Raw genomic sequence first — 27045 nt, forward strand, 5'->3', positions numbered from 1 at the left:
TGGCCATGCAGTCATGCAGCCCAGAAGGCAAACTAACCTAGGCTGCATCATTGTGGCCAATAGGGCAAGAGAGGGAATTCTGCCTCTTTACTATGCTCTTACGAGACCCCACCACGAATACTGTGCCCATTTCCGGTGTCTGCATCGTAAGAAGGACACAGAGCTGCTGAAGTGAGCTCAGAGATGATCCGAGGGCTGGAACACCTCTGCTATGAGAACAGACTGAGAGAGCTGTGTGTTTTTAGCCTAGAGAAGAGGATACTCCAGGAGGACCTTAGAGTTGCATTCCAATATCCAAAGGGATCCTACAGGAAGGCTGAAGAGGGACCTTTCATAAGGGTGTCTAGCAATAGGACAAGAGGGAACAGTTTCAACCTGAGGAAGCATAAGTTTAGACTGGATCTTAGGAAGAAGATCATAGAATCAGCCAGGTTGGAAGAGACCTCCTGTTCTTCAGTATGAAGGTGGTGAGACTCTGGAATACATTTCCCAGGGAGGCTGGGAATGCCTCCATGTTGGGGGAGTTCAAGGCCAGGCTGGATGAGGCCTTGAGCAGCTGATTCTCGAGAGGCATCCCTGCCCACATCAGGGAGTTTGGAGTAGATGATCTCTAAGGTCCCTTCCAACCTAAGCCATTCTATGATATTAAAAAGCCAAGAAGTGGTTTATTGTTTACATCAAAGGGCAATTTGAGTCTGCGATTCTAAAAACTTCAGTAAACATCATTTAAATTGTTTCTGGTATCACAACTTATTTAAAATTATAAAACCAAATTATGGAAATCCATAAAGTAGATTATTTAAATAAAAAAGGAACATATGATGAAGCCTTTTGACACACAATGTATTTTGTGAGGTTTTCTAATGTTTGGTTAATTCTACAGTTAACTTCTTGATATTAAAAAAGAAACAGATAAAATATGATTGTGCTTTGAGATCACTTCTTCATGGCCAATCTTTCAATCAAAAAAATAGTCCTGTTTTAGAAGACTGCTCTCAAGCTATCACTACTTACCTCGCTTCTGTGGAAATAAAACTTCTAAATGTAACAGTATCACTTATTTAAAACTATTACTATACCAAAACAGTTCCTGTACTGAAAGTAAGCATTTCAGAAATACAAGATGCAAGGACAATACCAGAACTTAATAAGCATATTTTATTATATATGAATTAAGCATTATTATACTATAGATTTTCTAATGACTCCGTAATGCAAACTCTGAACTTGAACTGTATTTCAGTTTCATCTGCTTGCAGATCAGCACATCCACCATTTCTATCAGTACTGCTGCTCATACAGGAGCTCTGTTTAATCTGTTCACAATGGGAAAGAATACTTTTAAACCTAGATCTTATTTTCAATAAGAATTTGATTTTGAAAGTTCCTAAATTTTTACTCTAAATCACAATCCAAAAAAGAAACCACTTAAAAATAATAAAGGATACTTGAAATTAAATTAAATAAGCTACATTTGTAGAAAGAGTATTTTAAATCCAAGGTCTTGGATTTAAAGTCTCTCATTCTGAAGTTCAGTATGTGAAGGCCACAGCGCAGAATTGGCAAGAACAAGGGTTAGCAGTCCTTATCTTCTTTTAACTGACACAAATTATTAATGCCACATACTTGCACACAAGGCCTTTGCAAAAAAGCATTCTATCATCAGCTCTGTCTTTCAGGAAGGCCACTGACTCCTGCAAGCTATTTCTCTAATCCAGAGTGGAGATATTCCAGTTAGCCTGCCAAGGCTATCATAACAGTGGAGGAGAATACTGCCTATTTCCCAACCACTCTGAATTTTTCTGTCTATATAGTTAGGTATCTATTTACTGATCAACTGAAACTTAATGCTGCTGACTGGGAACTAGGCAAAACTACTGAAATTGGGATATAAATCTTAGGGTTTAACATGAAGCCATGAAGGATTGGCATTGCAAAGATCAGAGCAAGGCACAAGCAACTTTCCTGACAGCTAAGATAACATTCTCACAGCCATAACCTTGAAAGGCAGAGCAAAAAGAAGGCTGTCCATTTCTGGTCCAAGGTTCCTGACACTTCACAACAGAAACACAAGGAATTCTAAAAACTATTTACTCTGCCTACCTTCAAAGTTATTTTACATAGGTAAGAACAAAATAAGGTTACTTATTCTGGTATGTTGTGAAAGCAAATAGCTGCCTGACCAATTAGTCTAAGACAGCTACAAACAAATATGCAATCATTAGTGGTAGGGTAGATGCAATCACTAACAAGTGAAATTCTTACATACAACTCAATTCTTTTGAGCAATTCTTAATTTATAACAAGACACTTAAAAGCATGTTTTGAAATATCTATATACTGAAATGCTGCTAAGTCTGAAGAAAAGAAATAAAATACAAATAAGAGAGAACAAGATAGGGGGGAAAAAAAGGAAATATTTCCTTTGGCCCAAAACACCCAAGAGATATTTGTTAATTATTAAGGATATTTTAGTATAAAACCTCAAACTGCAGTATAAACATATCAATAGTAATGCTGTAAATGTGAAAATCGTTTAATCCAAACCTGCCCTAATTTTTTCCACTTCTACCTTAAATTCAAATTCATGAAAGTACATATAAAAAAATTACCTTGCATTACACAACCATAAAATATTTAAAAGAAGTCGTTTACTCACGCTGTAACTGTGCAGCCCTCAGCTGTTTCTTTAATCTCTCCACTTCATTCTTTAAAAATCTGATATGTCTCATCATATTTTCTGGCGAATCTATCTCCATTGATATGTCTCTGGGTGATGGTGGAGCAGATACTGGCTGGTCTAATTTCTCTTGCAAAATTCTGAAATTAAAAATGAATTAAAACTATCTATAAAAAAATCATTAAAAATGTACCTTGAATTCTAATGAAAACTCTTTTAATCCTCTAGGATGCCACTGCAAGGATTCTAACAGGTATGCAAGACTTAGTTTAACAAATGGATTTGGGGAAGAGAATTCTGGAAGGATTTCTAATGCTTTCTTAATTCAAAATAAGAAAAGGTAACATTTATTGCTGAATTACAGACAGATTTTGTAAAATATCCAGACATTGTGATACTCAAATATCTATGCATATGGTTCAGGAGAAGCTAAATCTGGACTGTATATAGTTATCTCAGTTCTATACTCTAAGTATTTACTCCTTGAAATAATTTCTAAGCAGAATCACAGTTCTGGTGTCCTCATCATAAGAAGGAAACAGCTGCTGAAGCAAGTACAGAGGAAAGTCACAAAGATGATCCAAGGGCTGGTACATCTCTGCCATGAGGATAGGCTGAGGAAACTGGGGTTCTTCAGCTTACAGAAGAGGAGACTCCAGGGGAACCTTAGAGCTTTCTTCAAATACCTGAAGGAATCTTACAGGAAGGACTTTTCACAAGGGTATCTAGCAATAGGACATGGGGGAATGGTTTCAAGCTGAGGGAGAGTAGTTTTCAAGTGGATCTTTTACAAAGAAATTCTTCAGTATGAGGGTGGTGGGACTCTGCAATAGGTTGTCCAGGGAGGTTGTGGATTACCTCCTCCCTGGGGGTGTTCAAGGCCAGGCTGAAGAGTCTAGCTGAGAGGTGTCCCTGCCCATGGTGAGGAGACTAGAATAGATGATCTCTAAGGTTCCTTCCAACCTAAGCCACAGAATCACACATTCTGTGATTTAATCTGTTATGAGCTTTTGCATTTATATTCTTAGAAGAACAAATATTCATGATGAAAGGTCAGTAAAGTATGTCTATGGTGAAATACACGCTTTTCTGCATTTCACCATTACCAAAAGAAAAAACTTCTTAGGTATCTTCTGAAGTGCAGTCTAGTTTTTATTTTGGTTGTTTGGGGTTTTGGTTCTGTTTCATTTTTTTCAAATAAATCTCCCAACAGAAAGCTGTTGCATATACTTAAGGTTTCAAAGACCTCAAATAACTGACAGTAAATTTATCAGTAATGAACTTCTCTAAAAATGAAATAAGCATGCAGCAAAGAATAAGTGTCCTAAACCATGATTTTTGAAGTTAATATAAGAAATCATTTTCAGCTTGAAAGCACAGAATTGCTCTTCATTAGAAGCATGCTGGTTGGCCAGATCCAGCTCTGCCCTGAAGAAGCAAGGACAGCAGTACACGAGTACAACTCTTGCCATGGCCTAGTTATTCATACAAAGTGGTACTAAACATAGTATGAATCCACCACAGCTCTTTGTATGAAGGCATAGTCTGAGATAAATTTAACCAGAAATGGTTTGGCTTAAAGAAGGCTTCAGAATCATAGAATCAACCAGGTTGGAAAAGACCTCCAAGATCATCCAGTCCAACCTATCCCCCAGCCCTATCCAGTCAACTAGATCATGGCACTAAGTGCCTCATCCAAAAGCACAGAAATCCTACTAAAGGCACATCCTGCTATGGACTGTGCTAGTTTGAAGCAAGCTAGAATGTTTTGGTAAAAGAACTAGATAACGGGCAGTGGAATGAAAACATGGTGTCTCCTTCTCTCACAGTCACGCTGAGAACTCTGGGAAGAAGAAGTAAACTTTCTCCATTTTGTCTCTCACTCTTGCTTTTGCCTTAGACCAAGACACATCTTTCTAACATCACTGCTTTCTATCCCTGCTCCCTAACCTCTTGGCTGCACCTCTCTTCTTCCTGAGAACTGGGGTAAGGTTGAGAGGGCCGGGGGGAGGTGTTGGGGTGGTTTGAGAGCCCCTCCTGGGGACTCAGGTTTCTGGGAGGGGAGTTGTGCTTTTGTATTGTTTATCCTTTGTATATTTCTGTATATAATTGTATATAACTGTATATATTGTAAATAGCTGCTTGTAAATTCTGCTAGCTGTAAATAAATTGCTTCATCTATATTCCCAGGGTCCGTCTGAGTTAGCTGGGGCAAATACAAAGTATGGGAGGGGCGGGGTAACCCCCAAACCATCACATGGACTTCTCACTGTTGAAGATCATACAGCAGAGCTCTGTAAAACAAAGCTAAAAAACCTGCAGTTCACCTATGCTCAGGTGTTTTCTGAGGCCCTACTCAAGTTAAACAGTCATACTAATGTATCTGTCCTTAAACATATTGAATAAAAGTATTTATCATCTCTTCCCCCTAGTCCCCCATCCAAAAGTTATTATAATACAGCATTAAAAAGAGAGTTGCTTTATTACATTACTTCAATTTTATCTTTCCCAGGAATATAAAGTTTCACTGTCTTAATTTCTGCTGAAGAAGCAGCAGCAAAACTCAATGACATGAGTGCACAACACTGAGAAAAAAGCAGAAGTTTTCTTTGAGCAGACAGGGAGTAAGAAAGAGTTTCTCGTATAACAAATATGCTAAAGTAACAAGTTGTTTTGTCTGGGTTGCAAACAGAAAGCTAAGATCAAACCAGAAGCTTTTAAAAGAGTCTATTAGCAGCTAAAAAAATACAGCCAATTCCATTGACGTTTCCCAGATAATTTCTTACACTGGTTAGCTTCATCTAATTCAAGCACTCAGGGATGTGGTAACACATAAACAAGGAGCTTTATAACTGCTTTAACTTTCAGGTTTTCATAGATTAAACCAGCCTTATGTGACAGAGGAGCACATATTTAATCCAGAACAGTAGGTATTACATTTTATCTTTCCTACTGTATGGAACACACTGTAACAAGACAAACCGTTTTTCTGCTTCAAGCTTATCCATCCTCTTCCAGAGACGATTCACTAGTGCTTCTTGTTCTTGTTCCAAAGTATTTTCAAGGTCAATCTTCTCACGTCTTAGCTGGAGAAGAAAAAACAATCAATCAAAATGATGGAAACACATTTTTTGCAACAAGTTGTCATTAGGAAAGCTCGTTGCTATATTAACGCCTTTTTATATGATGTTCTTTAACAACAAGGAGAGCATGAAGAAGAGACGAAAATCAGGCGCAACACACCGGTCACAGAGACAGTCAAAACCCAGGAGACGCAGGAGTTGTACATCTGTCATGTCTTTCACAGAAAATTTTCTCACAAAACTTCCTGTGAAAGGAACCTGAAATTTGGACATGCAGTCACTGATATCACAATGAGCCTATTCAAAGGCATCCCCTATTCCTTCATCTCTAAAGTTCAAACTGAATTTACTGTCCGTTGCACCAACATTTCTTCTTTTAATTTGACCTCTTCAGGGAAGAATCACAGTTAAGTCAGTCAGATACAGAAGAGAAGTCATGCTTGCTTTGTCTCAGATAAAGGAGTGACATAAAACAAATAGTAAAGTGCCTTAGGTGTTACTGTATCAACCTTACCAGCAGAAACAAATGCATTTCCAGCTTACCAAAGGCTTTATAAAAGTAAATAACCTTATCTTATTCCCTTATACTTACTGGGTGCACATTCTTGATTCTACTATAAGCTAATAAAAGCAGGTAAAATGTAGATCCACACATGAAGAAATATGCTATCAGTATTTTAGTATAAATACAATGCAAATAAGAATACACTAGAATGCTAAAAGGCACAGCTGTTATCATTCACTGACACTGGCAGCTGACCTCTAGAAGTTCACAACAGTGAAACATATGGGAATAGATCCAACACCTTTATAGGTGGAAAATAGCATGGAGGACCTCACCACTTTCCTGATGGGCAAATAAATCCACATTATGAAATGGGAAGACTGAAACCAGGTTGACTTCCTCACAAGTTCAGTGTATCACTGAGTGAAGCACTATTACAGCACTTAAATCTGCAAGAACTCTGTGCTAACAATTAAATTAGTACTGAGATAACCAAACATTTCAGGTAACAGTGTAACCTTAATGAATGTACAACTGTCTTCTTTAAAACGTAGAAGAATTAGTTACTCTAAGTAAAAATAGATATATATTGATGAGTAATAAGGACTACAATTAGGAAAAGAAACACTGTTCAGTAAACCTTCCTATATCAAATACATGTTAACAGGTCAGAGAACCTACACTTCAGTAAAAGAGAAGTCCGGAGTAACTTGCTTTAGCCCCACTCTAGGGATAGGAATTTGGTTCCTGACCAACACTTCATTCTCCACACCAGCAGGAGCTGGAGTGGTGTGAAGGCAAAGGGCTCAGCCTGGGGAGATACAATGCACATTACCTTAAGGCACTGCTCAATAACCACTTTGGCCAGCATTTGGGGTTGGCAGCACTCAGAGGGAAGGAAGTCCACAAACCATTCTGGGAATCTGTACTCTGTGCTTCTACACTACCAACATACAGATCTTCATTACACTGCACAGCTGTCTATATAAACATACAGTGACAAAAGCTTTGGCTGCAGATCACTACCTCTGCAACAGTGGTGCTCACATCGCTCCGATGCAGCATGGTCTTTTTACAATTACATTATTGATCTTACACCAAGGAAACCCACAAACACCCTGGTGGAAATAAATCTACCTGAGGAAAAAAGAGCATATTGGAGTCTGAAGACAGAATAAATTATTTATAACCCTGGACCTGAAAAATCTAGCATTATATTTAGTATTACAGCAACAATTATCAAGGCATTGGTGTCCTTCAATTAGAAATCTTCCTGTAGGTGAGCATGCACAATCAGGAGCAACACACAAATGACTCTTCTGTTGTGCCCTGAAAGCTGACACACTCTGATGAAACACCAAAGAAACTGGGTTGTGACATAGGTATATAAAACACTGCATTTCCAGTGGTATGAAATCACACTGGAAACAAGTATTTTCCTTCCCTGATCTTGAGTGTTTTTTTCCTCCCACAGCCAGAATATTAAAGCTTAGAGGATGAACAACTTGAACTAAACCTACAGGAGAAGCAACTGCGGCATCCTGTCCAAGGCTGTGAATTCAAAGAGTAGCAATATTTTTGTACTAGTTAATTACAGACACACTTTTAAATGTAGTCTAGCTCTAACCAGTGAATTTGTTAGAAATGTGATAATACTCTGAACTAAAATAAGCAGGATGGGATTATATCTCAAGACCAAACCAGCAGCTTTGTCAAAACTAATGTCATTCTATATGGGTTCAAAGTCATATTTGAGCCAAACAGAAATTTGATTTTTCCCATCATTGCCTGCTATTCTGGACCTTAATCTTCCCTTCAGAGGAGAAAAATCCCTTTTAACCTTTCACACCATCCAGTTGTATTTCTCCCCAATTCTCTCTTTCACACATGCACTTTATTTCATTTGCAGCTGATGTATCTATTGTCAATCTATTCCTGCATTACCAGTTCTTGAGTCTCCTTGCCAACTTACTAACCACCACAACTGCTCCTTCCTGAAGTTGAGATCTTTCAAATAAATCCAAGTTGAATATGATCTCTGCCTAAGCCCACTATCCCAACTTTCACTTCTCTGCTCCTCATATGCCTCTTTCCCTTTGTAGCTGTAATCCTCTGCTGCTCTCCAAGATGCTTTCCAGAAGATTTTACGCATTTCATGTTCTCCTTTCAAAGAAGCATGCACAAGAGATTATTATTAGCAATTTTGCTCTTGCTTCTCATCTCCTAACTGCATGAATTCTAGTTTCTCACTGTACTGCACGAAACTTAAAAGGAATTAAAAAGCAAGATTACTCAAAGTTTGCCTCTGTAGGACAAAGCTGATAGCTGTTTATTTCCTATCAATTCACTGAACTGTAACACAGAACATTATTGCTCATTCTAACTGAGACATTCACTCAACAAAACAGTCACACGTTGCAAATTTCTTCAGCACTATCCTTCATAGAAGGATGTTCTGCCACTTCACACTGACTTGAGAAAATTCAGTCAGGTCATGTTTGAAGTCTGTTTTGACATAATCTTTTTTTTTTTTAGAAGTAACATCCTACACAATCACCACCGGTTCAAACAGGCTACTTAATGATCAGGGGAGAGCAAAGGATGAATGACACAAAGCACAGATAAGTCACATCCTATTTTTTAAGTATAATAGTTTAATGAACTTATGTTGTAACTATTTGCTCAATGATTACAGCAGTGGGTGTAATGTAACCCTATGTTACTGAAGCCCTTCCAAACCCTGTTTAACAGATCTCTAAAAAGATTATGTTGAAGAGTGGTGGCATTCCCTCTTCCTTAATTCCCTATATTCATACTCAAGGCAACATCACTCTGCTCACAATTGTTGGTTGCCTCCTGCTAGGTATGGTACATGCCCCAAAGGCTTTTGCTTCAGCTGGTTAATTAGCACAATGAGCTTTTCTTTTATTTGTGTAGGAGAAAAAAGCTGACTGAAGTTCAAAGTAACAAGATTTACTACACTTTACTGTAAGAGAAAACAAAGGTATATATTGCATCACATATAAATGCATGTGGACTTTCTAACTCATAGCTGAATTTAACATCTTGAAGTTTTCAAGGTCAGATATTTCAAAGACTTTTGAGCACTCATGCTTTGTAAGACTTGTTTTGAGTCTCACGTTTCAAGTTCTATGGGTTTCACAAGTCTGTCTGCCTAGAACAATGATACAAAACTAAATACCATTAAGATTCCATCTGTGGCTCTTGGTAACACTTCGAAGAGATTAAACCAGCTGATTGTGCATGATGCTCACTTTGCATTTTGATTAAGTGGCTGCCACCACCACCTTGTGGCTAAGAGAGTTATTTCAACCTCATGTTAATTTCCATTCACTGGCAATTACATAGAATGGTTTGGACTGGAAAAGACCTTCAAAGGTCATCTAGTCCAACACCCCTGCAGCAAGAAAGGACACCTTCCACTAAATCAGATTGCTCAGAACCTTGTCAAGCCTGACTTTGAGTATCTCCAGGGATGGGGGCCCAACTACCTCCCTGGGCAACCAGTTCCAGTGTACCACTACCCTCATGGGAAATAACTTGTTCTTAACATGCAATCTAAATCTACTCTTGTCTAATTTCAAACCATTGCCTCTCATTCTACTGTTACAGGCCTTTGGAAATAGTCCCTTCCTGGCCCTCTTGTAGGATCCTTTCAAGGACTTGAAGGCTGCTATTAGGTCTCCCAGAGGCCTTCTCTTCTCCAGGCTAAATAACCCTCAACCTGCAGCAGAGGTGCTCCAGCCCTATCAATCATCATTGTGGCCTTCCTCTGGTCCACATCCTTGTGTTGAGGGCTACTGAGCTGGACACAGTATTCCAAGAGAGGTCTTACCACAACAGAGTAAAGTAGCAGAATTCCCTCTCTCAGTCTGCTGGCTATACATCTTCCTACATTCTATTTTTTTCTATGTGCACCTAGATTTCTCTGTATAGAATGAAAAAAACAGTCTCATTTCATTATTATAGGCATTAATTAATTTATCCACAACAGCAAGAGAAACAGGAGAGTCATACAAAACGGAAAGAAATTCAAAATAGTAGCAAGAATAAACTTCCACATTTAATGGGAACAGCAAAAAAACCCAAAAAAACCCCACAGAAATAATGTCCTATATTTATATCATCCAAATTACTGGACTGTCACAGGCCAGTAAAACTGAAGTTCTTTAACAAGGCTTTATGTTTCATCAGTTTGCCTTTTAAGTCAAAACAATTCCTACTAACACCACTGAGATGCTTTGATGAACATGCCTAAAATTAGACATAAGAGCAGTCCCATTGTCTAAACTTCCAGGGGAAACATGTCCAAAACAAGTGGTGTTTTTATCTCTTCAATCTTCCTAAGTGTCCAGGGAGAAATCAGAAGTCTTTTTAAGTACACACAGAGCTGACATCTCATGGTTCGAGACCAGTGCTATCCAAGCTGGCACAAAAAAGGTGACCCAGAGCTCAACTAGTCCATATATATATCTCAATAATACTTACTGTTGTGCTTCACTGCTATCAGAAGTGACAGCCTTTCTCACTAGCAGCATGAGAGTGGAAGCTGATGAACAGCAACAAGACTAACTTCTTACCAATAACCTGCACTCACAAAATTCCCAGCAGACACAAAAGCCTACAATAAGGCTACTTTAAAACTACAACTGCCATGAAAAAAAATTCATCTTAATAAATTAATGACTTACTGCTTTGAAAGTCAAATTGACTTTTCCTTATCCTTGACAGTGCCCATATTCTGACGTGGTTAAAAAAATTAAGTCAAATCTAATACAAAGTAAGTTTTGGGGCTTTTTCCAGAATCCCTTAGCTTAGCCACATAATTCTGAAAGTAACAAGTTACCTGCTCCAGGGTAAGCTGCTTTGAAATTGTATCATTTTCCAGTTTTTTAATCTTCTTCATCAGTTTGTTCACTTGAAATTCCTGTTCCTGCTCTAAATGCTGCTCCAGTTCAGCTTTCTCATGCTGCAGCTAAAAATTGAGACACAAATATTTTAAACAGGTAAATAAGAGTACCTTAATTTACCTAACAGGTAAATTATGCACCTTTTGCAAGTTTATTCACACATGTTTATTCTCACTACACATTGCATTTTTTGGACTTCAAAATGCACAGCCCACCCAGTAGCCATTCAAAAAGCAACATTTTCAACTGTGTTCCATTTACAAAGATGATGAAGGCAAAACATATTTATAAATATTCAGTAAGGTCAAATCAAAATAGATACCTTATATACACAGCACATAAAGTAACTGGAGGTATTTCAAAACTAAAAAACTATCATAATGGTCATGAAGCATTCATTTTAATCTAAATGCATCATCTCAAGATCATCCAAAGCACAAAATGCAGGTTTTAGCACTTTCTCCTCCCAGGCAATTGAAAGCTATAAATCATGACTGAAGTCATACCATAAAAACACTATTTAGTTCAAATCAATGTTATAAGTGTTCTTATTATTTTCCTCTTAATACTTCCAATGGAAAAGAAATCCCTTTTCTCTTAATATTTCAAATGAAAAAAATCTTTACTCTCAAAGATTCATAGACTGCATAGGGTTGGAAAGGACCCTCAAAGGTCATCTTGTCCAGTCCCTCTGCAATAAGCAGGGACATCTCCAACTAGATCAGGCTGCCCAGGGCTACATCGAGTCTGATCTTGAATGTCTCCAGGGACAGGTTCTCCACCACTACCTGGGCAGTCTGTTTAAGTATTTTACCATTCTGATTGTAGAGAACTTCTTGCTGTAATGATCTCAAGCAGATGGAAGAAAACCAAATGAACAAACAAACAAAAAAAATAATCCCCACATTTAAATATAAATTATACCTTGGAGTAGAGTCACCTTAGTCACTGCTAGTGAAATTGCTCCAAGACAGGGATGCAAACCTTCTTGTGGATAAAACAGTGTGACCAGCACTGTGGCATGAACATGTGAATTTGATACAGGGAAAAGCAAATGTCACCAAAAGACAATGCTGCAATTACACTGTGCTCCGGCCATCTACACAACATAGCAGGCACCTTTCTTCCACCTATTTTCTGCTCTGGCTATCAGATAATCCGTAAGATTGTAGTGTTTAGCTGTGTGGGATGCTCCTCACAGTCTTGGACACATTCTGGGCCACGACAGTGTTTTTTATGAAATAATGGAGCTAAGGGATGAAGTTGCCCCTTAAAAAAAGCCCCCCTCACTTATCCCTCAGACTATGACCTCGCACACTTGTACTGAACAGCCTCATTTTGGTACTCCAGCGCTCAAAAGTTGTCCCATCCCTCCTTTGCTACATCCTGAAAGCCTTATCCTAATAAATTTGTATCAGCAGTTTGCCTCCTCTTTATGTCCAGATGTTCATCAAATAAATGATAGATGAGCTGTTTATTTTGCACAACCACATTTGCATCCTTGAGATGATGCATTGAATTTTCGAGAGCAGGAAGGGTATTAGCTTATGTTTACAGACTTACAATTTTTGAAGGAATTGTCAAGAATCAGACTTGCATGCAAAACAGTTGTGCATAGCCTCCCAATTACTTCATCTGTCTGAATACCCATTGTGCTATTATCTTGCTATGTTGTAACGTTTTATTTTCAAGGACAGACGCTTGGATCAGTTTGCACTTCCATAAATATATGGGTATTGAAAAGAATTTGTATTAGATTTTCATAGAATCACAGAAAGGCTTAGATTGGAAGAGACCTTAGAGATCATCTACTCCAACCTCCCCACCATGGGTAGGGAGCATGTCTCTCAACTAGACTCAGCTGCTCAACGCCTCATCCAACCAGGCTTTTAACACTCTCAGATAGGAGGCATCCACAACCTCTCTGGGCAACCTATTGCAGAGTCTCACCATCCTTGTACTGAAGATCTACCTAAGATGCACTTTAAACAGACTCTCCTGCTACTTCAAACCATTCTCCCTCATCCTATTAATAGACACCCTTATGACAAGTCCCTCTCCAGTCTTCCTGTAGGATCTCTTCAGGTATTGGAAGGCAGCTCTACAGTGCCCCTGAAGTCTTCTCCGTTCTGGGCTGAACAGGCCCAGTTCCCTCAGCCTATCCTCACAGCAGAGGTAATCCAACCCTTGAATCATTTTTGTGGTCCTCACCTGGACTCACTCCCACAACTCTGTGCTTTTCTTATGATGAGGACACCAGAACTAGATGTGGTATTTAAGGTGGAGTCTCACAAGAGCCCATTTTGAAAAGGACTGTCACACAATTTAAAGAAGAATTGACTTTTTAAATTAAAATAATATTATTCTTGTGCAGTCTTTTTTCACAAAATATCTGTTTTCAAGATCTACTATTTTATAATTTAAAACAGCAATTCAGCAAGTCACAGCTGCAAGAACAGAACCTGCATAAAAAACAAAAGACTTCTAAGGCTAATCTAGACAATATTACTACCATTCTATATTACTGCCATTCTACAAGGTTTAGGGATCAAGGACACTTAGTTAAACAAAAAATTAATTCAAGTTAATGCATGGGAAAATATAGTAAGTTAATATGAGGTTTTATAAGGACTTTACCAGGAATGTATACATTAAAAAGCTTGGGATTTTTAACTACTAAATCTCTGGTGAGATGCAGATGTGCCCCTTCACCTCTGCAGCATTCAGCCTGGAAAATAAAATATTATGCTAAACACAGGAAACTGATGTGGCAAAAGCCTCCACTTAAATATACAGGTTGCAGAGGCAGAAGAAGTCGATGCCACTCTGTTATACACAATTATTATGTTTAGAATCTGGCTAGCATATAGAAAATGATTCAAAATTAATTTATTTCAATATTTCAAACCTGTGTTTTGTTAATAGTAATGGACATCATGCTGAACTGGGCAATTCTTTTTAGGCTGTGAGGAGCACTGCAGCTCGTGCTCTGACAGACAGCTTTCACATTTACCATGCTTTAGCATTCAGGGAGCTGATCACAGATACTACCCTGAATGCAATGTATAACCCCCTACAATTGTGACAAACAAAGGCTGGACTAAGCAAAAAAAAACAAACAAAACCAAAACCAAACACACCAGCAGTAGGCCAACAGTCCCTCTGCTAGGTGGCTTTCAACTGAATAGTATGGCAGTAATTTTGATGCAGCTATAGACTATTAAATATTTTTTAAATTAAGATACTACAAATCACACATAGTTTAACAGAAGCACACTGCTCTCCCTCTTCTAAAAGGCAAAGTCTTAGCCAAAACAGATTCATATGCTTTCTTTTTTTCCCTTAGTCACACAAAAAAACAGGAAGCCATTTGATGCACAATGACAGCATGAATTTTGAAAGTCTAGTTCTAGGCCAGACCAATGCTGCCTGGCTAAAACAGAGATGAAAAGTTTAATCCAAATGGCAAAGAACAGCGAAGCAATCAATTACTGCCCACACTTCCACTGCAGACTACTGTATTTCTGGTTTAGTCATCATTCAAAATTTGCATCTAATTTAACTGTAATTCTCTCCAGACCAAAGACAGCAAAATGGAAGTGGACACAATTCATTATTTGCCTCACAAATGTCAGAAAATTCAAAAGGGAAATGTAATTACCTTAACTTTCTGTCCTTGAAAGACAGTAGTCAGGAATTTGGCACTACACATGTGTAGCAGGAAGAATATTCCAAACTAGAAACGATAGTGTTATTAAATACTATGTTGAGTGTGAGATGTGCACTAATAATGCTCTCTTTTCCACAAAATGTGCTTTTTTTTGTAGTGTCAGGAGATTCCCTTCTCAGGCTTTTTATCTGGCAGTCTACATGTGTATAATTTCCAGGATTCATAACTTAATAATCAAAACAAGTAAGCTTTCAGAAAACAAAAACCATCATCAATATTCTTTTCAGTTCTTTGCTACTTAAGAACATTGCCTGCAACTCATTGACAGTCTAATATTAACTTATTAAATGCATGATGACTATGGAGATAGAAAACTGTTTTTGTGGAAACACTCATTATTCAAAATTTGAGTGTTTCCTAATTGTGCAGGTAAGCTCTTTAGGGGAAGGGACCCCTTCCTGCATAAAACTGAGAAGCTGCTGAGCATGTTACTAGTGTTTGGGAGAACACATTAATATGGATTTTTTTGCTCTTTGCTAGCTTATAATACCAAAGACCTAATGAAAGCATTAAATGAGATATTCATCCAGCATACACACAAACAGAATAATGGTTTTAATATAAAACTGTTTGCCTTTTAACAAACAAGCACTCCATCTGTAATGCAGTGTTGAGCCACTGTAAAAGTATGAAATGTCATCCAGATGCATGGACTTCAAAACCCATTGACCAGGCAAGATTCCTCTGACATACCTTAAAATACACTTTGCACTAAAGCTTTGATGTATACTTTCTCATCTTCATCTCTGTGCACTGCAGTTAAAAGGTGAACCTATAAGCAAGATACTCCATGCTGCTCACCCTTCATAGACACAGTCACAACCAGCATTGGAAAAAAGGAACACCTGTCAACATCCTTTCAAGTGAGCTGGGTTAGCATTCAGAGAACAACTCAGCGTTTAGTGCCAAAACCTGTTACCTAGTGATGCTGAGAGAAATCACACAACTTTAGGACTAACAGTTTGGAAGACAGGTGCATTTAGGAATTGTTGCTTTTTAAAATCTTCTGGTTGACAAGACCATGTCTATCACATGCTCAGTGAGGCTTGCAGGGCCAGATGAAGCCTAAGGCTGTAGGGCTGAGACATTGTTTAGTAAAAACAAGCAGTGGGGAGAGTTTTACCTCCAAGGTATTGTAATTACAGCTACATAAATACACTCTTTCAGCAGAAACTTGTAGTATATGTATCAACTGAGGGAAAGCAGGTTTAGAGTGCATCTTAGGAAGAAGTTGTTCAGTATGAGGGGGGTGGGACTCTGGAATAGGTTGCCCAGGGAGGATGTGGATGCCTCCTCCCTGAGACTGTTCAAGGTCAGGCTGGATGAGGCCTTGAGAAGCTGAGTGTAGCTGAGAGGTGCCTCTGCCTGTGATGATAGGAGGTTGGAGTAGATGGTCTCTATGGTCCCTTCCAACCTAAGCCATTCTAGGATTCTATGATGAATATTTAATCTTGATCCTTGACTTACTATGTGACAATAGGCATCGAATAGACAAAGCTATAGAAGTCCTAGTTTTCAGCAACAAAACTGTCAAATGGAATTTAGCTCCAACATTGCTTCCAAACAGTATTATTTCTTAATGGCAGAGTAAAACATGCTTTAAGTCTTCATCTGCAGAACATAACAAGTGCTTATGTCACACAAATTAAGTTCTTTAAAACTGATCAGTTTTTTGGGACAAAGCTGCTAAGCAGAAAAAAAACCCAACAATAAAAAAAACACAATCACCTCACACATTTACTTAATTTTGGCCTGCAGAGGCCAAAAAGTATGTAACTACAAAGGTTTTTAGGCAAGACTAACAGAACAGGGCAAGCATGTACAACATTTCAAACAAATACTTGCCAAAAATTAGCAACCTGAGTAACAAAAATGTTTCTCTGTGATAAGCTGTCCCAGCATCTTCAATGTTCTACTTTTAGTCCCATGCTGGTTGACATATTTTAAGAGAAACATCTGTTTTGTTAAAAGTGTGGATAAACTTACCTGTAAAGGCTCCTTCAAGTATCACTGCACATTCTTGTAGACTAATTTTATGTCCAGGGTTAGGGTGGATCCCTCCCCGGCAGAATAAACTCACCACAACATGGATTTCTTGGAAAGTCAGGGAAGGATGAAATTGTATTTCTTATAGTTTAAGTATAACAGTATAAAGAGAAATAAACTACTAGAGAAAAAAAATATAATAACCTTAAGGAAGATGGGGAAGGGGTCAAGCGGCAGCAAAGCAGCAAAAGCAGCAGCAGCCAAAACAGCAGCAGGGGAAGATAGCAGGCAGGCACAGCTCAAGCAGCAGAAGCCAGCAAAGGGAAAGCACAAGCTGTGCTTCTAGACATAAAGCTCTTGATGCTCCAATGAAATGATAGTAACTTATCCATTGTTGCCATTATATGGCCTATCCCTGGAATGTTCACCTCTCCCCTATGCCTGAGCTAGAAAATCAGCTCAAATGGCCAGTTTATTATTACAAGACTCTTCTTAATATCAAATACTCCAGAAAGAAAGGGTTTATTTCATTAACATTTTAATCACTAACCCTCTTTTGTAACATGGATCACGTTTCTTGCAAGCTACATGTTTCTTTGAACCTTGACAAACTTTCAAATTCTCAACATCCAGACTGCAGATGCAAACTTTAAAGTTATATATTAAAAAACACTCACCACACTTCTTGTACTTTGCATCTATCAAGTGTTAGCTCTGAACAGCTACAACCTGACCACATTTCTCTGACTTCAGCAACACTAATAAAGAAGTTCAGACACCAGAAACATCAGTAGAGGCACCAATTACCTGCATCAATTTTCTTGAGAGCTCATTAGTAAGAAATTCCTCTTCCTTTTCATAGTTTACTGCAAGTGTTTCTTTTTCTTTCTGTAGAGCTTGAATCTTCTTAAATAAAGTATTACTGATGAATTCCTCTTCCTGTTCTGCCCTTGCTTGCTGTGGAGCAAAGACATAGTTTTAATAAAAAAGGGAGCCAGTTTCCACAATAAAATCTGCCATTATTCCATTCCCACCCACACCTCTTCTTTTAATCTTGACCATGGTCTTGAAGAAGAGTAGGCTGGATCTAAGTGTTGTTACCATTGCCTTTTCTAGCACTTTTCTTCATTTTCTGTTCCACATCTTTCAACGTGAGAAACCTAAATTGGTGCTTTAAAGGGGCCTACCCTCAACCAAATGCACAAACTTCTCAACCTTTTAAACTTTATAAAAGCATTACTCATTAACAGATACCTACTTTTACCTACTCTCTTCCTGAAAACAAAATCATCTCCAAACATTCTCTACCATGAGCTGAAGCACACAGCTCTGAGACTGCTGCATTCAGCACTGTGCCTTCTTTCCAGATCCCTTAGATTGCAGCCCTGTTTTCTAGGAGTCAAAGAACATACTTATTCTTTCACCTAGACATGCCTTGCTTCTAAGCTACAGGTGGCATGCCTCATCTCATGAGGATTTCTACTCAGTCCAGGAAACATCTTACATTATTTCTCAAAACCCTTACTTTACTATGTACAACAGCAAATTCACAAAATGCCAAGTGGTAGCTTTACCCTGAGGATTTTCAAATTTCCTAAGAAGACAGCTATTCTGGAAATACTCTCCATGAAGAATCACTGGAGAAGACAATTTTCACATAACCTTTCCTCTAGCACCTAGGTACAGAAAGAGAGATTGCTCCCTCACATTTCCTACAGTTAACTTGATAAATGGAACACAGAAGTTGTTTTTTTCAAAGTCTGCTCTAAAAGGCCACAAAGAGTATCCAGTATGGGCAAATTAAAGATCACAGCTACAAATTGGTAAAGCCAACTCTACCAAAAAATGTGCCAAAATAACCAGCTCTTTATATATATGGTATACTGGAAAATGCTTGAAATATTCCATTATGGCAGCAATTTTCTAACTGGAATTACACATTCCCCAGTAGTCCAAGACACAATCACTTAAATAGAGTCACCTTTCAGGTCTACATGAAAAATTACTTAAAGAATATAAATGCCTTTAAATCTGGTGGAAGAATAGGAATATTGTATCATGACATCATCAGTAGCATAAAAATTAATGTGGTAGTCTGGAAACCTCTCAGTCATTCAAATCCTTCTCTTCACATCTTTATCTCTGCCTTTTGTGTCCTCTCCCATCTCTACCACTTTCTTTTCTTGGCCCTTTCCTACTATCTATCTGCCACCAGCTCCCTTTCGCCTGTCCCCAGATGAGCTGGCACAAACCCAACCTGGGAAAAAAAATGAGAAAGGTCTGGCACAGTTTACCAGCTTGGGAGCTTAGTTCGTGCACAGCACCTCCTCTCTATTTGTGCATCTCAGTGGCAGAGATCTGCTGCTCCAGCACATTCAACATTGCTGTAATGACTTGTCATGTCAAGACAAGGTAGAGTTGAGCTACAGTTCTGAAGAAATCCTAAACTGGCAGATCACAGATCAGAGGATTAACACTCAAGGAATCTAACCCAATAACATCGTCTACCACATTCTAAATGTGGCTTTACTTAGATCTACTATCAGTCTTACAAATTCAGAGACTTTTGAACAGCATAAACTCAAATTGCAAGGGTTCACTGTCCTCAAATTGTTACAATTCACACATGTTGTTCCCAAATCAACTCCTCCACTACACAGGATTTCTACTAAGTTCTGCTTTTCAGTGGTTTAGACAATAAAAGAGAGACCAAGCTTGCTTAAAATGAAATTAGACAGCATTTTCTTCTTAAAAAAAAGAATAAGGATGTTTCTACTTCGATTTCCATTCATTTTTAATTTGCACAATTTGTTCTGCTCATGCTCTGCACTAATCAAAAGTACTAAAAAGCCATTATTACAGCACCAAGCATGCACAACACCTCAAAGCCAGATCCTGGTGTTACATTAATGATGGATGCTTCGGTCAATATGAACAGAGGCTGCCAAGATCCCAGCCCACTTCTGGCCAAATATCCCTTCTTTGTGCTTGCACAGGTGCTCATGTGGCCAGGCATCAGGCCAGCCTAGGCAGGAGGAGGTACCCAAAAATTAATGTTTTCCTCCTACCATTTTGCTTTCCGGGATCCACACCTTAAATTGGCATACCACACAGAGAGTGGGCTGACCCATGGAAACTAAAGAGGAAAAGCCACAATTCAGACCTGTTTAAATTGCTCTGCAACAACCCCCTCTACCTACCCTGTGCAGGACACAAGCTTGTATTCAACTGACTCAAAGGAAAAGCTACGTATGACTACATCTGTCTCTACTTTGCAAAGAATCTATTTCTCAGCTACACAAACAACAGGAACATGATAAATATAGCTATGAACTGTAAGTTCCAGATAAGCACACATCATATTCAATGCAATGAATGCTCACTTAAATTATCCAAGGATCAACAATTGCAACATAAACATCTTAGTAAAATAAAATCATAGTTATTGAGTACAAAAACACGCTATGCATTATCATAATTCTTATAAATCAAATTAACCTCACCTGGAAATTTTCTTTTCAACTTACTGCTCAGTACTTGGGGATAGCTCAATTATCTTACATAATAAAAACATTCATGTTGACTTTAATATCACTGAAAATCTTGAAATCTGTTGCCCCATAATCAAACTGGTGTTGTAAGACAGTTATCAAAAACATATGTATCGGGTTGTAACACTGTTTCCTGCACAGATTGTCACTGCCCTATTTTTCTAAACACATATACACTGTGTTTCCATATGGAAATTATTATCTGCATTTGAAAAGAGGCTCTGATATGATTAACAACAACAACGCCACCAACACAAACAAACAAAAAAACCCCACACCAAAAAGAGAGAACAAATGCTGGAAATTCAGAGAGAGCAGGTCTGGGCACAGCTATCTTGGTTTTTTTTCTTTTCTATTAGCTATATCACATTCAATACCCAAAAACCTCCAACAGCAATTTGCTCTGTTCTGTTTACCTTATTCCAAAACAAATTGTGAAGGATCCAAGTGATACAAAATAATAACATTTGATCAGTCACTGGAAATCTGCAAGAAACAATCTACTTCCACTACAAATTTTCTGCATAACCACACTCACATCCATCCATCTCCTGTGTTTCAAAACTCTATGCAGAGCTAACACAGAGCATTTCATGGACAAGTCATCTAGGGAAAATCTGCAATTATTTTGGTCAAGACCACAACTGTCAAAGTCTATCATGTTACTGTGTAAAAAAACAAGAATTAAAGAGGAAAAATCATCATATGCATATAAAACACACAAAAACATCTTAAATTTTCTAGGAAAAAAATCTTTCTGTATCTATTACAGCAGCGTATGGAACTCTGATGATTAGTAGAGGTGACATGTCAAGTGTTGCAAAATCCTGTCCTGAACTTAAAATTCAAACAGCTAAATTTAAAAGAATTAAGAATTCTTTTCCTCCTAAACTTCATAGAGTAACTGAGTATCATACTAGGAAGTGAATCTCATTAGAATTTGTTTTTCCACATGCTGCATATGCTGTCATAAACGATGAGACGGTTAGTGTTGAAATATTTTCTGCTCTCAGTTCTTCCTGTAAACATACCTTTAGCAGATCAAGTTCATATGGCTAGATTTCCCTCTGCCCACTTGCTTCTAGTACATGCAGCAGCTTCTGCTTACATTGGGATGCTCTTTGTGTCACCGAATCATACCCCAAACACACTATTCTAGTGGTGCTGTTTTATGAAGCAGAAAAATCCAGTATTCCCAAAGAAGCACCAAGTTCAACAATCACAATTAATGCCCCCTCCTTGTGCAGTATCAGTACATCACCAAGGATCTGATGTGAACAAGTTCTTGCATCTTAGTTTCACAGAACTGCTCCTTTCACCTACACTGGACCACCCAAAATCCAGACACCAAGCATGCCTGGCTAGCACATGGACAAAGCAGCATCTAACTCCAGTAGCATCCGCAGTAAGAGATGATGCTGTTTCCAACAAGAAACATCCTCCTAAGCAATGTTTTAACCTAATCCACTCCTGAAAGTTCCTCGTCTTTAAGGCATAATCCACCATGGCCTCATTACCATTCATCTATTCTTTTAAGGTGAAATTTCTGTTGCCAGGAGCCTAAGGAAAATACAAGCCTGCAGATGGAGCTGAAGAGCAGTTTAGTCTGGTTTGCAAGAAACTTAATCTTAGCTACTGAATATAGACTGAAAGGTTGGAGCAGCCTCGGGAAGAGACCATCTCAGTCGCTGCACACATTACACTGAACTACAGCTGTCACTTCAGACAGCAGTCTTTCAACAAGTCTACTAAAAAAATATGATGAGGTAAAAAGGGTGTAAAGTGCACAACTACAATGGCATGTTCTTAGAATATGCAGTCCTTGCATAAAATAAAACCTCATTTTCCCAATGCTCCTGAAATACACGCTCCTCTCACAGTACTTACGCAAGTTACTGCTCTGGCCATAGTTTCTGGAACTAGTTTAAAACAGAAAACTGCAATAAATGCAATAAATATTCCACTGAGTTGATATTGTTCCCTCACACGGGAAAATTTACACTGCAGCTTTGCCATTTTTTCCTACAAATCTTTCAGCCACATGGGACATGAACACACTGCATGCAGTGTGCATTTCAGATGAGGAGGAACATGAACCACCCTAAGAGCAGAAGTCAACAGTAACTCAGGAGACCAATGGTTCACACTACTGCAAATTACCATGACTGCCCAGGAGCACACCTCTACCTGTAAGGGCTGACAGACAAGGAAATCCCACCAAAGTCCCAGTACGACACAGGCACAGTTTTCCTCCCAAATAAAGGTACATTTTTCATCCTGGTGGCCTGTCTGAAAAGACAATGAATGCTTTTGTGGTTAAAGCGGGGAGCTAGAATTCAACTTCTGGGTTCAATTTGTAGTGTGATTTCCTGCTTAATCTCAGCAACCCCACAGGGTCACTTCCTCAGTTCTGATATGAAAGTATTTTTCTTTTTTTTTCTTTTCTTTTTTTTATATAGTTTTCTTTTCTCTTCTTTAAGATGCATTTCCAGGAATAACAGAGCCACACAAAACTATACATTTTTATTTTGAGGGTCTACAGTTTCTCCTGTAAGCCCCATACTTTGAAATACAAACAAACAAGCTGTAATACTTTGGTATGTTTCTTTCAGAACCTCAAGCTGCTGGACTTTTTTAACACACACACACAAAACTGCTAGATGAGGAGGAAAGCGATTTTTAGCTTACTTATTTAAAATAAATCAAAACTTATAAGCTTATCAGATGTTGTTTCCACAGTAATCAAGAAAAAAAAAATAAATATCAGTATTAAACTTAACTGATAATTTCCCCTACTCTAAATGCTATCTATCATTTAGTATTAAAAGCTACAGGTAAAAGTGCCTCTAAACACAATCCCTACATTTCAGCTATTCAGCAGATGAGGTCTGCTGCACAAGGCAAAACAAAAAAAAAGATACCTGATTTTTATTGCAATAATAAAAGACAACAAGCAATTATTTGAAAGTGTTAACTTACAGTTCCTTTTAATCTCCTTTTAGAGCTCTCTGTCCCCTTCATTTCCCCACTCCTCTCTTTTTTTAAAAGGTCAGTTAGGTTTGGGCTGGACATGGCAAAACACTTCTGTGACAACACTCCCACTGCTAACTCCAGTCACAGCAAATTTTTCACTCAATACCTACCAAGTAGGTCCAGCAGATTCACTGTGTGAATCCACAGTGACCATGGACTTGACTGGAGAAATGAGCTGAGGCAAATGACATCAGACATACATTTTTCTCCCACGTAGTTTTAACCACGATCAAATGTTTTCAGCTCGACATCACTCACGCAGCCTTACAAGACCTCTCAAAAATGCAGTCACCTTCAAGATCTGTGTGCATACATCTTGTGGTTTGGAATAGCATTCTAAAAGAGCTCCCAGAACCAACTAGCTCCCTAAATGCAAAAGTTCAGTATTACTTGTACATTCTAAACAGCTCTCTGCATCTGAAATTAAGTAAATTGTTTGATGGTAACAATTCCATTCCACTTCAGATACACAAACACTTGAACTGGCTTCTCTCTCTCTGCATTTTGCTGTTGACCTGCAGGAGTCTTGCACAACTGAAATATGCATGTGGTGAAAATGAAAGAAGCAAGTTATAAAAACAGGCTCATCTCAAAAATACTTATAAAATTAATGCATTTGGTTCATAGAATCACAGAATTTCTTGGATTGGAAAAGACCTTCAAGATAATCAAGGCCAATCATTAGTTTCATACTGACAAGTCCTTGACTAAACCAAATCCCTCAGCAAAACATCTAATAACTATGAATTGCTACAGTTGGAAAGGACCACCAGAATCATCCAGTCCAACCTTCATCACTGTGGTGACCAAACTGGACAGAGTACTCAAGATGTGGTCTCATGAGTGCTGAGTACAGAGGCATGATCACCTCCCTACTCCTGCTGGTCACACCATTTCTGATACAGGCCAGGATGCTGTTTGCCTTCTTGGCCACCTGGGCACACTGCTGGCTCATGTTCAGCCAGCTGTCCAACAACACCCCCAGGTCCTTTTCTGCCAGGTAGCTCTCCAGCCACTCCTCGCCCAGCCTGTAGGGCTGCTGGGGGTTGTTGTGGCCAATGTGCATGACCCAGCACTTGGCCTAATTACATCTCATGAAACTGGCCTCAGCCCATCACTCCAGCCTGTCCAAATCCCTCTGCAGGGCCTTCCTACCCTCCACTACTAAAACATCGTTCACTACAAACAATGTATAACAAACTATATAAATTGATAATTAATACAACCAATTCCTGAATTTACTTAAATAAATTTCAAACTATTTAAATGCCTTTTAAAAGAAAATTTTAAAAATCAGACTGTATTCTCTTCAAAGGTTTTTATTATATCAAAATACTGGGATTAAATAGTGAACATAAATGCGGCACAAAAAAAGCTACATTTTCTGTGACAATGTCAAGAAAGGGTCTAGAAAAACGCATCAAATCTCAAATAACTTTTAGCTGTTTAACCATGACCAAAGACTGTTATGTAAGTCTTAATGTAATTAAAGACTGAGTGATAACAAAGCACCACAAAGGAAAGGTAGCAAGGATACACAGGCAAACGTTAAATATTTCCTTTTTTGAGTGCCTGATGTTACAACGAAACAATCTGACTATTCATTAGACACGTGCTTAATAGCACTTATTTTTCAGCTACCTAAACATCATCATGTAGGACAAGTTCCCAGACAGCTATCAGGACTGCAGTCTCTGCTTCCAGTACGGGAGAGCTGTTACCTGAGCCAACAGAAGTTACAGGCCAAGGCAGGCAGTGACCTAGCAGGAAAATTAAATCTCACTCCCAGGCCTTTCCAAATGGTTCTATTTCAAGAGGCCATTTCTCCATCTCATCACTGCACATGTACACCTTGCCTGCACTTCTTGCGTTTTCAGTGGCAGTAGATTTCCAATGCATGTGTAAAATGAGTATAATGCACACAAAAAAGCCCAGCTCCCCTGCATCCTCAAATTCATTGCATACAAGCAAAATATTTCTTCAAAATACACATTAAATGTTTGTTAGAAGAATCATAATGACAATACATGTAAACACAGTCAGGAAGGCAGTAAGAATGGATCTACATTACACAGCTCCCCTCTCAGCCCAGCAGAAGCTGGTGACCATTCCAAGCACAAAGGGGAGGCAACACTGCTCCTGCAGAAGATCCTTCTGCTTTGCTAGGGTTTTCTTTTTTGTTAGTTTGTGCTCAACTGAAGATTCCAGTATGGACAACAAAACTACACTACCATATCAAACCCTGAACCAAAGTTTTAAATACATCTATTAATCCTTAACTGATTGAGTGAAGTTTTTGCTTTACTCTGACTGTTGGTGACACCACTGGTTTATTGGTGATTTTTTTGTACTGCGAATCATACACTGGTTAATCTATAAGTGTAAAACAAACAGAATACAGTAGCATGTGGAACAGGTTTTGATTTTGTTCAGCCTCAGTATAAAAGCTGCTGAAAGATGTCAGAAGGATGCATATACACATCACTATATTTGTAGTTTTATGTTTAGCTTGCCTGACTTTCTGAATGCACAGGTTTCTGAATGTGAAGATTAAGGTTAAAAAGAAACCAAATTCCTCATAGCTACTGCTGCAATATATGCTGTTGTTTCATGTTTGGGATTATTTTTAAACTCATTTTCCATACTCTGCATAATCATGAGCATTGCCACCCTTTTTAAAATGCTGTGGTTTTGTTTGACTTGCATCTAAAATACTCAGTTTCAATCTAATCTGGTTCTGTTGTGCTACTTAGATCACATAATCAATAACTTAAATCTCAGCAACACCACCACTCTGCACTACGGCCTATAGGAAATGTAGTACTGCAGTAAAATCAGTTCAAATTATTCTGCAATATCAGGCATCTAATGCATAAATACTTCTAGACTAACATTTACAACTTCTTTTTACCCCACCCACTGATAAATCATCATTTACCTCCAATGTATGCACACATTAACTAGTTCACTTTGCTGGACTAACCAATTAGCAAATTCAATACTGCACACTCTCAAAGTTTCAGAGCACTAAAAGCAAAAGATTCAGCAGAATAAAGTAGACTATTCATTGACTAATGTACTACACAGCTTTTGTTCAGAGATATGCATGTTTGTGCTAACAGGCACTGAGCCACATTTTAAAATAACAAACTTTTGCTTAAAATGCAACCACAGCAAACTACTGTTAAAAGTAGCTTTGCTGCCACAACAGCTTCTCTATTAAAAGTGCTCAAGTAGAAGCAGGGATGTAAGATTTAATAGTCACACATACACACCCTCCTCAAATAATCTTCATGAGCATCTTACTTCGTATTATGTAGCTCAAGTAAATCATTGCAAGAATGCAAATATGAAACACTTTTTCTTCATCAGAGTAGGTAACAAATCAAATTATAATGCTCTTAACCAAAATTTTCCTAGTAGAAAGTGTCAGGCCATTGCACTGCTACCAGCATGCCACAGGTGTCATTGACTCTCCCTGTTCCCAGGCAGAAGACAGTAAGTTTCATCATTTCTAGACCAGGTCCTGGGATCAAACAGCCCATG

General features: G+C 38.4%; 1 protein-coding gene across 1 annotated transcript in view; it reads right to left on the minus strand.

The window, feature by feature from the left end:
* CCDC6 (coiled-coil domain containing 6) overlaps positions 1–27045 on the minus strand; it is a 50544-nt gene that overhangs the window by 13427 nt on the left and 10072 nt on the right. The window contains exons 2-5 of the mRNA XM_064145158.1: positions 17723–17872; positions 11136–11264; positions 5663–5766; positions 2660–2820 (exon numbers count right to left, since the gene is read on the minus strand). Of these exons, the coding sequence (XP_064001228.1) occupies positions 2660–2820; positions 5663–5766; positions 11136–11264; positions 17723–17872 (544 nt within the window). The remainder of the gene's footprint in view (positions 1–2659; positions 2821–5662; positions 5767–11135; positions 11265–17722; positions 17873–27045) is intronic.

This window comes from Pogoniulus pusillus, chromosome 6 (assembly GCF_015220805.1).
Source record: "Pogoniulus pusillus isolate bPogPus1 chromosome 6, bPogPus1.pri, whole genome shotgun sequence".
Classification (NCBI taxonomy): domain Eukaryota; kingdom Metazoa; phylum Chordata; class Aves; order Piciformes; family Lybiidae; genus Pogoniulus; species Pogoniulus pusillus.